The sequence below is a fragment of the Notamacropus eugenii genome, chromosome 3 (genome assembly GCF_028372415.1).
Source record: "Notamacropus eugenii isolate mMacEug1 chromosome 3, mMacEug1.pri_v2, whole genome shotgun sequence".
Lineage (NCBI taxonomy): Eukaryota > Metazoa > Chordata > Mammalia > Diprotodontia > Macropodidae > Notamacropus > Notamacropus eugenii.
In genome coordinates, this window is record NC_092874.1 from 195,307,461 (window position 1) to 195,322,153 (window position 14,693).

Genomic DNA, 14,693 nt, shown 5'->3' on the forward strand with positions numbered 1-14,693 from the left:
TGGCAGGGTCAGAAAAGACGTGCCACCCTGTCTGAATCCCTGCCCTGCGGGCGTGTGTGTCTGTGTGTCTGTGCTGCGCGTGTGCTGCGCGCGTGTGTGTGCTGCGCGCCTCAGCTCCAGCCCGGTCCTCCCGCCCGGCTCCGGCTCCGGCTCCGGCTCCGACTCCCCCACCTGCGCTCCGCTCCTACGTGCGGCTCAGCGGGAGCCTTCTGACTCATCGGGGCTCCGGGTCACATGCATCTTGCAGGCCCTATCGGGTCCGCTCTCTGCCGCCCGCCCGGGATCCGCAGCGGCCCACGCCCCGCTTCTGGCTCCCGTTCCCTTCGCGCTGCCACCCGCTCTGCCGCAGGAAGGTGAGACCCCAGCCCCCTTTGGCCATCTCCCCTCGGTCCTCCGGCCCCCCTTCTGCCATCCGTTCCCGCATCGCCTTTGCGGGAGGGCCCCGCGCACCTGCTCCATCATCTTCCTCCCAAAGCCGAGCCCTTCCCCACCCACCCACCCACCCAATATAGTCTCTCTGACCCTTTATAAATGTCTCCCTGTTCTCTGTCTGCTTGCTGACCTCATCTGAGTTTCTCTTGCTGTCTCTGATTGACCATCTCTACACTGGCTTCATCACCTGTGTCATAATCTCTTACGTTTCTGCCTCTTTTTAATTTAGCTCTCATCAACACCCTCATTTTTATTGATGTCACAATTTTTGTTTCTTTCCATCTTGACACAATCCCTTGATTCTGCATTTTGGGGATGCCCCTTTCTATTCTCTCACGTTCCCTAATTCAACTTCCGCCTCCCCACTCGCCCCAATTTTTTTTCTCATTTTTTTTTACAATTCAGGGAATGTAAGTCTTCTGGGGAGGTGTGGGTGGGTACCGTCTTCTCAGTCTTGGCTCTCTGCCCCCTTTTCAACTACAGCATAGCCCTCACTAGACAAGAATCTGATTCCCCAGACCTCCCATGTTTCTCCTGCCCCTCCCCCGTCATGCTCAGCTTTTGGGGAGTAGAAGAAATGTGTGTGGAGGAACCTTGGAGAGAGATTTGCTACTGGGGAAAGGGTGGGGGAGCTGACACTCTAAGGATGTGAGTCATAGATGTTCAAGTAAGGGACTTTTAGCATCTCCAGGGGGAGGGGAGACCTTGGCTACTCATCATTCTTCTTAGCATCCAGAGAAAAGGCTGGCTTGGGGGCCACTCCCAATCTGGGTATACCTTGGGGAGATCAGAGCTGGCTGGTAAGTATGCTGCTGAGGGGGGAGAGGTCCACATTTCCCCTACAATGCTTTTCCACCAAGCCTCTTTTCCTTACTGCAGGGTCCCACCTCCTAAAGCCATGACCCTTTTTTTCTTTATGCAGTAACCTTTTTCCCTTCCACCCCCACCATGAGGGTACATTTTTCCTTTCCCCTCTCCTCACTGCAGTCAGATTTTCCTTTCCCTCTTCCCTATGGTCATGTCCCCCTCTTTTTTTTTCTGATGCAGTGACCTTCCTTCTTTCTTCCCCGTTCCCCAGGATGGAGGCATTTCCATTTCTCCCCTCTCCTCCCTGCAACCAGTTTTTTCCTCCTTACTGCAGTGACCTCCTCCCAGTCTCTTCCTTTCTCTGCCCCTCCCACACTAGCCCCACCCCTTCAGCATCTAACTTCTCTCCTCCCCTTTTTCTCCACCAGTGGATTCTAGCCACCATGTCAATTGAGCGCATCCATGCCCGGGAGATCCTGGATTCCCGTGGTAACCCTACAGTGGAGGTGGATCTCTACATAGCCAAAGGTAATGAATAAGGATTGAATCCCCTATCAGAGTTGTCTCCCATCTTAACCTTGTCAATCTCCATCATAAGTATAACCCTTACTAGGATTAACTGGCTATTGGGGCAAATTGAGTGAACTGATCTAGAGTCCACAGTTGCTGTGTGGAGTGGACACTTGCACATGATGAATTCCCTTGGTAATAAGGTCCTGGGATGTATCCATGCATGGATAGTATTTTCTTGGTTATATAGGGATGGTATGAATTTTGTTCCTGGTCATACAAGTCAAGAGCTATGTTTGTATGTTTCAGGCTTATGTATCTGTGTTTCCCTATGTTTCCATGTTTTGGAAATGTTATTTGTAGTTAGGGATTCTAGGCGTGGCTGGAGAAATGCTGGTGGGAGTTGGGACTCTGCAAAAATGAATAGATCCCTATCCAAGTAGCATCCTCCCTCTGCTCCCAATTCCTATGCTGCCACTCCCTTCCTTCCTGCTCTCAGGTCTTTTCCGGGCAGCAGTGCCCAGCGGGGCATCTACTGGCATCTATGAGGCACTGGAGCTGAGGGATGGAGACAAACTTCGTTATTTGGGCAAAGGTGAGGCCCCCTTACCTATTTCTTCCTTTACATTCTCACTAGTTCCTTCATTCCAGGCTTTCTCCTTCTAGCATCTCTTTCCCTTCCCATTTCCCATATCATCCCGGGCCCTGAACCACTTGTCCATCTCACCATACCCAATCTTTCCTTTGTCTGGAATCCCCTTTCTTCCTCCTGACTCTTTAGTCCTAATCCTGGCTTCCTTTCCTTTTCTCAGGTGTGCAGAAAGCTGTGGATCACATCAATAATACCATCGCTCCTGCACTGATCAGTTCTGTGAGGCTTTTCTCTTTCTTGTGGGGGAGAGGGGAAGAGGGCTATATCATAGACTTGCATTGGATTCAGAGGAAAAGGGACCATTCCCTCTTTTGGACACTCTGGATATGGGGCCTGGGGAAGGATCCTACTAAAATTTGGTTAGGACTCACTAATCTGACCAGAGGATGCCCCCCCCCCCCCCCAGTAGTCTCTATGACAAATTGTTACTAAAGGGAGCAGGGTAATAAGGGTGTGATGAACAGGGATTTGGTCCTGGAGAGAAGGCCCATTTTTTCCCCTCCCTGTCCTGTCTCAGCCCCAGGGATTAAATAATGACTGTCTCTCCACAGGGCCTTTCTGTGGTGGAGCAGGAGAAGCTGGACAATCTGATGTTACAGCTGGATGGGACTGAGAACAAATGTAAGACATGGGTCCTGGGCAGGGAAGTAGAAGGTACAAAAGTGGCAGAGCTGGGGCAGAGGTGAAAGCTTCATTCCAAGGAGGTAGAAGATGGGCAAAAGCCCTTTTCTTTCTTACTGATTCTATCCTTGCAGCATCCTTCCCTCTCACCCCGTTTGTATTAGCCTCATAATCATAGTGGCATTTTAATCTGATGATCCATCATATCTACTAATTATATAGGATCCTCTGTGATCAGTTATGTTGATGAGGTAGACAAAAGGAAGAATTTTCCAGCAGTCCAAGGAGAAAGGGACATAGTAGGGAAAGACTGGACATGACAACAAGAGAGCTGCGGTGTCCTTGAAAGAAGTAGTAACTTTGGAGTCAGAAGAGTCTTCAGTCTTAACTCTCAGCTGGTTAACCTTGAAAGAGTGATCATCTCTGAGTCACAGGACCATAGATTTAGAACTGGAAGGAAACTGAGAAGCCATCAAGTTAAACCTCCCTATTTTGCAGATGCAAAACTGAGGTGGAGAGAAGTTATTTGCAAGGGTCACCCAGCTAATACTTGGCATTCAGGTCTCTGCCACACAGCTCTGCACTTTATCCATTGTGCCACCAAGTTGCCCCTCAGTTTCCTTGTCTATAAAATGGGGATAGAGATAGGGTCTGAACGAGTAATATTAGGGAGTTCCCTTTGAGGAACTAATTGCCAATTAAGTTCATCATCTTCTCTGAAATTTCTAGTCTTAGAGAGTTTCCCAGAACACTAACAGCATGAAAGTGGTTTGACTGAGGCACACAAGCCAATATGTGTCTAATGTAGGACCAGAATCCAGGTCTTCTAGGCTCCAAGGTCTGTTCTCTGTCTGCTGCATAATACTGGCATAGGGTTTCAAACTTATAGCTATAGTAAAATTAAGTAATACCATGGTTTTTCTCATTTGTTATAATTCTTCTATGCAACATGACTGGTGTGTAAATGTATTTAATAGGAATATTATAGACCATATAAGATTGCATGTGGCCTTGGAAAGGAGGAGAAAATTTAAAACTTATGGAAGTGAATGTTGAAAATTGAAAACAAGTTAATAAATTTGAAAAAAGCAAAAAATTTAAGTAATATGCAAAGCTTAAATAGAAATTAAGTAGGCTTCTTAATTTATAAACTACTAGTTTTCCATGAGAAATTTCATGAGCATATAAGATCCAGATTTCTTATATCAAGGTGGGACATCTGTTGATAGAGAAGGGTTGTGCAAGAGCTGTTTGAATATTTTTTATAATTCTATTTTTTCTCATAAAAAAATGTTTCTAATGTATCTGATCACTAAACACAGAACAAACTGACTTAGTTTACCTGCCTCAACATTACCTATGTCGTAGGATTATTGTAAGGATCAAGTTAAATAATGGCTGAAAAATACTTAGAAAACTGTCAAGTACTATAAAAAAGTCAGTTAATAATAATAGGAGAGAAAGTGGAGTCTCCTAAATGTCTAGAAATAGGGTCACCTTTTTACATTTTTATTATATATATATATATTTGTATATATATATAATACATAATACATATATCCTAACCCTTCCTCCACATCCCTCCTTCAGTAGATTGATTTTTTCTTCTTATTTTTGCATTAAAAAAATGAACAAGTATTCATTTTCTCCCTTTTACCTCTTCCCCTCCTTGTTGAAAAAAAACGGAAAAAGAAACAAAAACAAACCTTTTTTTTAAGCAAATATGCATTGTCAAGCAAAACAAATTCTCATATCGGCCATGTCTAAAAATATGTTTCATTCTGCATCTCTCTGGGTCAAGTAATTTGGTTCATCACTGGTCCCTTGGAATTGTGTTTGGTTGTTGCATTGATTCTAGTTTTTCAGTCTTTCAACGCTGTTTGTCTTTATAATACTGCTGTCACTGTATAAATTATTTTCCCGGTTCTGTTCACTTCAGTTCCTACATCAGTTCTTACAAACCTTCTAAGGGTTCTTTGAAAACATCCCTTTTATATTTATTATGGCACAATAGTATTCTGTTACATTTGCAAAGATTGAAGTTCTTTCTATCTGATTTCTGTTTGTGGATCTGGGAAATCTTCATAGTCTACCTAAGGGTAGTGAAAAAAGAACTAGCAAAATAGAACACACATTAATTTTTACCATATAAAGAGAAGTGATCAAGAATGAATAAGTTTCCTGAAGGGGTCTTGGAGGGATTGGAAAAAAAGCATTATAATTTCTTTCTTGAAAATGATTAATTTGAATGTAAATAGTTACTAAGGGGCAGCTAGGCAGTGCAGTGGATAGAGTACCAGGGTTGGAGTCAGGAAGACTCATCTTCCTGAGTTCAAATCTGGCCTTAGACAGACACTAGCTGTGTGACCTTGGGCAAGTTACTTCACTCTGCCTCATTTTCTTCATCTGTAAAATTCGAGGGAGAAGGAAATGGCAAACCACTCCAGTATCTTTGCTAAGAACCAAATGGGGTCATAGAGTCAGACATGATTGAAAGACAACTGAACAACAAATAGTTACTAAGCAAGTTTGCTTTGATGTTTAACGTTTGTCATAAAATATTTCATATTTTTTAAAGGGGGGAGGAGTCAGGGAGCAAAAAAGAAAAGGGTACATACTTCTGTGCTTTTGTCCTGAGTACCGTGTCTCCTAAATCTTGCAGCCAAATTTGGGGCCAATGCCATCCTGGGTGTTTCTCTGGCCATATGCAAAGCTGGGGCAGCAGAACGAGAACTGCCTCTCTATCGTCACATTGCCCAGCTGGCTGGGAACTCGGATCTCATCCTACCTGTACCTGTGAGTTGTACCTTCCAGGACTTGAGGTAGGGGGATAAGGAAGAGCAGAGAAGGATAGCTCCCTTTGGAGAGGGGAGCAATGAAACAAACCGTTGTACTTTTGGTCATGGCTGAGGTCAGGCAGATAATGAAGGCTCAGGGGGAAGGGTGCTCAGGCAGAATCAGGCAATCTAAAGGCGGGGTCCTTTGATTCCCCTTTCTTCCCTTTACTTCCAGGCTTTCAATGTCATCAATGGTGGCTCCCATGCAGGAAATAAGCTAGCCATGCAGGAGTTCATGATTCTTCCTGTGGGAGCTGAAAGCTTCCGAGATGCCATGAGGCTTGGGGCCGAAGTCTACCATACACTCAAGGGTGTCATCAAGGACAAGTATGGCAAGGATGCTACCAATGTTGGGGATGAAGGTGGCTTTGCTCCCAATATCCTGGAGAACAGTGAGGGTAAGGCTGTTAGTGATGGAGAGCTGTTCTCATGATTGTGTAAGATCTTCTACCCCTGTAGATTTCTAGACCATGCAATCTCTGGAGATACATCTATATTATCCCCATTAAAGAGACCCACTTACACCACCTCTTGAAATATGCCACTTACCCACCCAGATCCTGAGGGAAGTACAACACCACCCTTGGATCTCATGAGATTCATTGCTTCCATTCCCTTGAAAGAATACTGAATTTTTACCTGATTCTTGGAAGTTCTTTAAGTGCATATCCAGTTACAGGAGAACAAATTTTTACCCACTCACACAGATCATTCAGAATTTGTAAGATTCCTAGATCCTACAGGATTTCTGTGAGTTAGGGGAGGTTACCAGAAAGATTGAATGGATTCATTGGTTCATGGGATATATTCATGGGATGTATTGGGTTAATGAAACTAGCCAAATTTTAGTGGCTTAGTTTTATAAAGGCCACTAAAATAAAGAAATATATCTCCAAGATAAAATAAGGAATATATCTCCAAGCCCAGAAGCACCACCTCTTTGCCCGATTCCATGCCTCTACAATCCCTTTGTCACCATCCAAGGTTTAGAAGATTGCCAGACAATGCTGGTTTTCTAGATTTTTTTTCTTCAAATAATCAAAATTCCTGATCTATGTTGTATTCCATCAGAGACTTTAGGAAACTTCATCATAAGCTTTAGGTGTGAGAATGTCACATTGCATGTGTGTGTGTGTGTCTCTCTTCTCCTTTGACAACTCCCCACCTCTATATAATTCTGTCTTTATCATCCCATCTCCACTTCTCAGCCCTGGAGCTGGTGAAGGAAGCCATCGACAAGGCCGGCTACACAGAAAAGATAGTTATTGGCATGGATGTCGCTGCCTCTGAGTTTTACCGTGATGGCAAATATGACCTGGACTTCAAGTCCCCTCCTGATCCTTCTCGATACATTTCTGGGGACCAGCTGGGTGCCCTCTACCAAGGCTTCGTCAGAGATTACCCAGGTGCTTACTCAGGGAAGAAGATGGGGTCTGAAGGAAGCAGGGGCATGGCTATAGTTATAAAGACCAAGACCTTTTCTTTACAGACATAACAGTGATGTATAGAAATATGGTATGTAACTGAAAAAAGCCAATGTACAGGGAAAATAATGCTTACAGATATAGGTGATGGGTTTGCATGAGGATGCTGTACAGAGTATGTAGGAGCCATGGGATAGAATGGTCTACTGTTATACTAATCATTTAAATAGAATTTCACCATTTACAAAAGACTTTCATCACAACTCTTCCAAGTAGCCCAGAAAGAAAGTGCAAATATAATGTCCACTTTACAATTAAGGAAACTGAAGTTCACGGCGGTTAAGTGACTCACCTGTATCATAAGACCAGTAAGTGGTAGAGCTAATATCTGAACTCAAGTCTTTTGACTCCTGAGTCCAGTGTTGTTTTTTTTCTACTATGCTGCACCTACCTATAGGCATTGTATGCAGTTATGTGTATTATGTAGACATTGTATCTAGGCATGTATGAGAAACTGAATGTAATATGTAGAAACTGTTTTGTATGTAAATGCTAAACACAAGTCTCCATTCTGTTCATCTTGGTTAAAACCCTGAATCAAATCTTGGGGCTCTATAGCCATAGAGAAATGTAGGGATAGGAATGGTGGAATAGAAACCCAGAGTTCTTATTCCAGAAATGGAAAGAGTTGATGATCTCCATTGTCCCTGAGAATAGAGCAGGAGAAATTAGATTGATATACCAGTAAAGAGGGATGATTTAGGTTGGATACAAAGAAGGCCCTAGAGACAGAGCATGAGATGCTAGGATGGGTGACCAAAGGAAGCTGTGGAATTAGGAAAGAATGAATTAGAGGTAGGCCTACTTGGAAGTGAGATGGATAAATGACTAAGATGAGTTCTTGGGTCTCTTCCAATTCATAAGGTTTGTGACTTGTTGGGAAAGCTGGGAGTGGGAATCTTAGATGGGCCTAATGGCTAATGAGAGTCATTGATCCCTTCATCTCTTCAACTCTTAGTCGTGTCCATTGAGGATCCATTTGATCAGGATGACTGGGCCGCTTGGTCCAAGTTTACAGCTAACGTGGGCATCCAGATAGTGGGGGATGACCTGACGGTGACAAATCCAAAGCGAATTGAACGGGCAGTGGAAGAAAAAGCCTGCAACTGCCTATTGCTCAAGGTCAATCAGATCGGCTCCGTCACAGAGGCCATCCAAGCGTGAGTGAGCCCCCTGGCCTGTTCCAGACCATGATCCTAAAGTCCCTCTGTCTCAAGCCATACTCTTCTGTCAGGAAGCCCCATACATTCCAGACAGAGAGGAGAGAAACCTTTCTTTTTACTTCTCAGTTTTTCTGCCCTGTAAAGTCCCCCAGACCAATTATCTCCAGATTTTCTCTGAAAAACTGAAGGGGGAAGGGTAAGAGCCTGTTGTGAGGAAAGGGGAGTCAGTACTTACTGTGTGTTTTGGGGAAGGAGTACTGATCCTAGGGGTCAGTGACAGATGTGTATGTGTGGCAGGTGTAAGCTGGCCCAGGAGAATGGCTGGGGGGTCATGGTGAGTCATCGATCTGGAGAGACAGAAGACACCTTCATCGCTGACCTGGTTGTGGGGCTATGCACAGGCCAGGTGAGAAACTTCAACATTTCCTAAGTACCTGTTAGGGCAGTGCGAATACTATAGTAGCCATTAGGGGAGATAGAATAAGAATTTTTCTTTGATTGGGGGTGGAGTTCTGGGAAGGCTTCTTGGATGAGACGGTCTTTGAGCTGAGTCTCAAAGGATACAAAAGGAGCTGGTTTGGAGGAAGTTTGGGAAGGAAAATTACAGGGGTGAGCATGAGATTGACCTAGAAATGCCACATTGGATGAAGATTGCCATGAAGAAACAGGGGAGGTGCTATGAGATAGATCCTAAGCAAGGTATCTACTCTAGGAATTTAAAGACACCAGGGAAGTTTAAGGGGGTGGATTGTGTACTGAGGGCCTCTGAAGATAGTGATAGAGTCTTTCTTTGGGTTGCGTTTTTTTCAGATCAAGACAGGTGCCCCATGTCGTTCTGAGCGTCTGGCCAAGTACAACCAGCTCATGAGGTGAGGGAAATTTAAAGAAGGGTGGTCCTCTGAGTGCCAGGAATGGAAAAATTCTGGGGTAGGGAGGGTTATGGCCAATCCAGAAGTGTTCTCCCTGCAGCCAAAATCATGAGGACAAGTTGGGAGGTGGGGTTAACAAATGCTTTCTAAAAATTAATAAGGTGGGCTCTTTTAATTTCTGGACTTTTCAGTCAAAATGCAGCTATAGATGGATTCTGCTATAAAAAACTATTTGTAAGGGCAGGTGCCCTTTTTTATTTCTACAAAGAAAACTTCTGATATATGAGTTAATAATGCTCATAAAGGATTTTATAAAAATGAGAAAGCAGGAATATAAAACAGTAGTTATTCAGTATTTCTTTTTTAAGCCTTGATATCATTCATTATATCATCAAAGTCTTGATTTTTTTCTCCTTCCAAAAAAAAAGTTAGGAGGGGCTGTGGATAAAGAGTGAGAATCTTTGGTGGGTAGGGTGGGTGGCAGGTAAACCTGCTGCCCCTTCTGATCTGGTCTGCCCCTTCCTTACTCCATCTCTTACAGAATCGAGGAAGAGCTGGGAGATGAAGCTCGATTTGCTGGGCACAATTTCCGCAACCCCAGCGTGCTGTGACCACTCTCTCTCCTGTGCCTCGCCTCCCCCTCCAGCTCTGTGAACTGTGACCTCTCACTTCCCCAAGCTGTGCCCTGGAGCCCCAAGCTCCTTGGAACGTGTCCTGATCCTTCCCGTCTTCTTCCCCTTGTCCCTTCTTTCCCCACCTTCTCCAGTCCTGGTTTCCTCTTAGCTTGGCCCTCTCTTTCTACTCCCTACTCCCCATAATCCTGAATGGTTTCTTTCCTGGGGTCGTACTGCTCTTAGGTCTCTGCCCTTTTCTCCTCTTACTTTCTCTCCTTTCTCAGAGTTGAAGAGGGGAATGTGAATTGCAGAAGAGGGTTAGCCTCTAGAAGGGATCAGGGTCAGTGATGGGATCAGGGTACTTGGTTGAGATGTTTGGGGACGGGCTGGGAAAGGAGTTACACCTGCTCTCTGCTTGTGTGGGTATGTTTTGGCTCTATATGCTTATCCATTTTGCACATGTTCCATGAACTGAAATGTTCTGTGTGCACTCTACCGTGTTGTGTATGTTGGATGTGTGTTGTGTGCGTTTGGCATGTTGCTCATGTTGGCACATGGGACAGGGCCTAATTTGAGATTATTTAAGTAATATTTATTTATTTCGTTTACGTATTTATTGGAACCCTAGGGGCCGAGCATGCCTTGTCACAGGGGGCTATTTTTCCATGTCTCATTCAGCTTTGTGCCACAGTGACCATGGGTAAGGAGGTATAGCAGGAGTGGGAAGGGTAAAAGGAAATGTCCCATGCTTTACCTCCTTTGTTTGGGGACCCCTCCCCTCAGCTAAAGATCCCTCCCTAACCCTAAATTCCCAGATTCTTCCCTAGACTTCCCCATCTTTCTCCCAGCTGTAGCAGAGCCATGCCTCTCCCTCCCCCCCACCATTGGCACCTACCGAGTCACCACCATCTCCATGCTGCCCACAATTACCACTGTCATTAAAGTCTGAATCACAGCCCCCCTGTGTCTGAGAAGTCTGTGCCCCACTATCATATATGAAGGGAGTGGGCTGGGGACTGGGAAACAGAGAATAACAGTGCCCCAAGATGAGAATCCCTAATTAGAGAGGGTGGGGGCAAGTGTGTGTGCCAGTGCAAATGTGTGCAAAGGGGGTGTGGGTGGGGGAAAGAAGACCAGCTTAGAATGACCAAGATGGGATCCAAGAGCTGGAATCCTGAAATGCCTATTCTTTCTCAATAATATACCAACTTCAGAGAGACACTTTGACCTGGATTGCCCCCTCACTGGGCTCCCATCCAAGAAGGACTACAGTTGACCCTGGGGGAAAGATCACATGGAGGACCATACAAGTCCCAGAGCCAGCTGTCCCTTGGAGAATGGATACCCTTTCACTCCCTGGGGCCTGGAAGGGGAGTGGGGTGTTGGATTGGGATATCTCTACATAAATCGGAATATAGGGGAGGCTGAACAGAGTCTGAGTCCCTTCACAAACAGGAGGGATGGATTTCCTAGGTCGGAGGATCAGAACACGCCCATCGACTACTTCCAATTTTCCTTCCTCATTTCTTAGAGAATACCACAAACAAAGGGGTCCCAAGAATAGGAGACCTTTTCGATTGAGAGCCCCTATAAAGAAGTTCCATTTTAAGAAGGCACCTCCCAGTCAAGGCCTAGTCTGGTGACCACTAGAGGGAGACAAGGTTCATGAAACACGAGCTCTGGGGACCAAGGCCTAGAGCGCTCAAGGGAATTCAGAGCTATTGTATAGTCTACACAGGTCTCCCCCATTATTATAGCTTGAGATTGCCTTTTCCCTCACCTAATATCAACCTGCTGCAGAATACGGGGATCTAATTCCTGGTGGACAGGGTCCCTCATTGGACCCCTTCCAGGACCCTCAGCCTGCCCTGGCAGGGTCACACACCCATCACCCGAATGTTAGGGACTTTGCTGATATCCTCTTTCATACTCTTTTCTCTACCCTTGTCTTAAATGGCTGCCCCTTCCTGTGACTCATTCATTCCTTGTTCACATCTTAGTTCTCTCTCTATTGCCCATTCCCCATCCATTTCTTAGTCACTCCTCTTCCTATTTCTTCGCCCTCCAACCCTGTCCCTTCTCTACAGGCCTTTCTGTTCCCTCTCTCTCCCAGGTATAAGGGAGGATTGGGTTACTAACTCTGCTCTGCCTGGGCCTCCCAGGCCCCTCTCTCTACTTTCCCTTTGTGTGGTTGCTTGGTGACTACTGGCTGAAGGGTGGGGGTGGAGAGAAGTGGTGTGAAGGATTGGGGTGGGGGGCTTGTGCAGCTGGTTGAGTGTGGAAGAGAGAAATAACCTAGTTTCTCTTCCACATCTACAACCTTAGATGGGTCTCCATCATGCCCCACCCCCACCCAACACACCCACCACCCAATGCCTTAGTTTCCCATTCTCAGCCTGGAGGAAGCAACCATTCTATTCTCCCCTGCCCCACCCCTTGGTGGTCAGTAGAGAAAACAGAGACTGGGGAGAAGGCTTGAAGCTGAGACTTGAAGTGAAGCCCAGTTTGAGGCAGAAAAATGCAGAATAAGGTGGGGAATGAGCGAAGTTGGGTGTATGCAATGGGAGGAGCCCTTCAACATGTGAGGTAGGAAGTAAGTACTGTCCAAGGGCATAGGATTGAAGGGGAATGTGATCAGATCCCAAAGGAGAGGGAGAAGAAAGGGGAAGAATGAGAGTGGACAGATAAAATTTGGGTGAGAGTACTTGATTTGGGACTGTTTCCTCTCTTGGCCATGTCTGTATCCCAGCAGTTTGGAATGCTGCCTGATGTTTTCAGTCCCACTCTCAGCATCATCCTTGCCCTCTAGACAAGCCTGGGGAAAGTGGAGAGGAGAGCAGCCTAGGGGTGGCGGTGGGGGGGTCCCAGGATGCACTGTCCTCCCCACCCTTGAAGGCAAAGCGGACTTGGATGGCCAGGAACTGACTTTCACCTCCGGCTGGGCCTGGTCCCGGACATTTTTCTCCTGACTTCCCACACCCCCCTCCCCCCCATCCAAGGAAGTGGAGGGGACTCCAAATCCACAAACTCCAGGTCCAGCTCTTCTTAATTGCCAGCTTCCTCCTCCTCCTCCTCCTCCTCCTCCTCCTCCACCCCTCCACTTTCCTCTGGCCTTCTCAGTCTCTGCAGCCAAAAAATCACCCAGTGTTTCTAGGTCCTTTGTACTGGGAGATGGGACAGCTGGGTGTGGGACGGTGAAGGGGACCTGGAGACCACGGTTGGGAGGAACTGAGGGTTTGGAATAGGAGAGTAGTGGTCATGGTGGGGGCAGGTGGGTTTTATACAAACTGGCAACAGGATAAGGGAGATGGAAAGGGTGGGTTTCCAAGGGGTTGAGTGTTGGGGGAAGAAAGGGGAATATTTCCAGGACTAGTAAAGAGAAGGGGGGCAGTGTTGGGAGGGGCAGAACAGTGGTTGGAGAGTGCCACAGACATTTCTGGGACACGAAAATGGGTTTAGGAGTTTGGTTCAAAGTGCGGCTTATCTTCCACTTTTCCTCCCCACCCCCACCCCATTTCTGTCCTTCCTTGTGGCCTGAATGACCTTTGCTGTGGACAGGGTAAGACAGGCCACAGAAAGGGGAGAGGCTAAAAGAGAGTGGCCAGACCCCAAGGGTGACCCAGCTGGTCTCCCTGCCTCCCCCTACAATCTCTACCTCTCTTTCAGCATCCCCCTCCCAATAACCTCCTACTTCCCCCATTTCGTCCCCAGCTCTTTAATTTCCTTGCCGTGCCCCCACTTCCCATCACTTCACCTGTACTGCCCCATCTTCCTGCAGACCCCCTTGGCTCCCCAGCACATTCCCATTAGCCTTCCTTTCTCCCCTTTCCCCCAGCCTCTCCCTAGGATTCCCATCTGGCCCGTCTTTCCCTCTCGGACCCTCCTCCTTCGTTCTCTTCTGTCTCCCCCACAGATTTCCCTCAGTCCCCCAAGTTTATCCCATCGCCGCCTTTCCCCCACATCGCCTGACCCCCCAAACTTCTCCCCCACCCCCTCCCCGTCTGAACTCTCGATCTCGTCTCTTCCCCACATACCCCCTCACCCCGAACTCCTCCCACCCCCCAATTCCGCCCCCACTCCCCGAACTCCTCCCACACCCCCGTCTCCCTCTCACACACCTCATCGCCCACCGAACTCCTCTCATACTCTCCGTCCTCCCCAGATTTCCCCTGCGATCCCCCGACTCACTCCGTCGCCGCCCCCCGAACTCCTCCCACGGCTCCCCCTGCTCACATTCCATCACCCCCAGACTCCCTGCAGGCCCCCCTCGCCTTTCTCTCCGCACCTCGCTCCTTCCCGCTCCCCCTCCCTCGCGCCCCCTCTCCCCTCCTTCCCTCCTCTCTCCCTCCTTCTCCTTCCCTTCCTCCCTTCTCCCATCCCCCTCTCTCTTGCTCCCTCCCTTCCCCTCCTCGTCCCTTCGCCTCCCGCTTTCCTGTGCGAGTCTCCGGACGCGCGGCGGAGCCCGCCCGCAGCCCGCGCCGGCCGGGGGCCTCTCTCCGGGACACGCTTCTGGGGGGGCTGGGGAGCACGATCGGATCCGAGGGAGGGCCCGGGAGGGGGGCCGCGATCGGCCCAGAAGAGGGGCGGTAGAGCGGAGGGCGGAGGGGAGGAGGAGGAGGAGGAGGGGGAGGAGGAGGGCTCGGGCTCGGAGGGGGCCGGGACCCCGGGCCCGGGAAGGCAGCGGTGTCACCGGCGGTGGGCCCC

At 47.6% G+C, this 14,693-nt stretch overlaps 1 protein-coding gene and 1 long non-coding RNA gene across 6 annotated transcripts; one reads left to right on the forward strand and one right to left on the reverse strand.

The window, feature by feature from the left end:
• The first annotated feature begins 98 nt into the window (after nt 1–98).
• ENO2 (enolase 2) lies at nt 99–10,944 on the forward strand. 5 transcript variants are annotated; one of them, XM_072653842.1, is made up of 12 exons: nt 99–353; nt 1,668–1,767; nt 2,249–2,344; nt 2,562–2,620; nt 2,953–3,022; nt 5,685–5,818; nt 6,035–6,257; nt 7,068–7,265; nt 8,302–8,503; nt 8,804–8,912; nt 9,317–9,375; nt 9,917–10,944. In XM_072653842.1, exons 2-12 carry the CDS (start codon nt 1,683–1,685, stop codon nt 9,984–9,986), a joined length of 1,305 nt encoding a protein of 434 aa, XP_072509943.1. In that variant the 5' UTR covers nt 99–353; nt 1,668–1,682; the 3' UTR covers nt 9,987–10,944. The 5 variants fall into 5 exon arrangements, with proteins under 5 accessions (XP_072509943.1, XP_072509946.1, XP_072509944.1 ...); XM_072653843.1 differs by lacking the exon at nt 99–353 and adding an exon at nt 1,167–1,232; XM_072653845.1 differs by lacking the exon at nt 7,068–7,265.
• Nucleotides 5,539–14,200, reverse strand: LOC140533726 (uncharacterized). The gene is made up of 2 exons (XR_011977036.1): nt 14,108–14,200; nt 5,539–6,241 (listed from the first exon to the last, which is right to left on the reverse strand). It is a non-coding gene; the product is annotated as an uncharacterized lncRNA (long non-coding RNA).
• Nucleotides 14,201–14,693: the final 493 nt, after the last annotated feature.

What these genes read in the sequence shown, in the direction of transcription:
- ENO2 (XM_072653846.1), top strand. Translation starts at nt 1,512, where the DNA reads ATGGAGGCATTTCCATTTCTCCCCTCTCCTCCCTGCAACCAGTTTTTT. An exon ending in ATCTCATCCTACCTGTACCT is followed by an intron (nt 5,819 to 6,034) that starts GTGAGTTGTACC and finishes CTTTACTTCCAG; the next exon opens with GCTTTCAATGTCATCAATGG. An exon ending in GTCACAGAGGCCATCCAAGC is followed by an intron (nt 8,504 to 8,803) that starts GTGAGTGAGCCC and finishes TATGTGTGGCAG; the next exon opens with GTGTAAGCTGGCCCAGGAGA.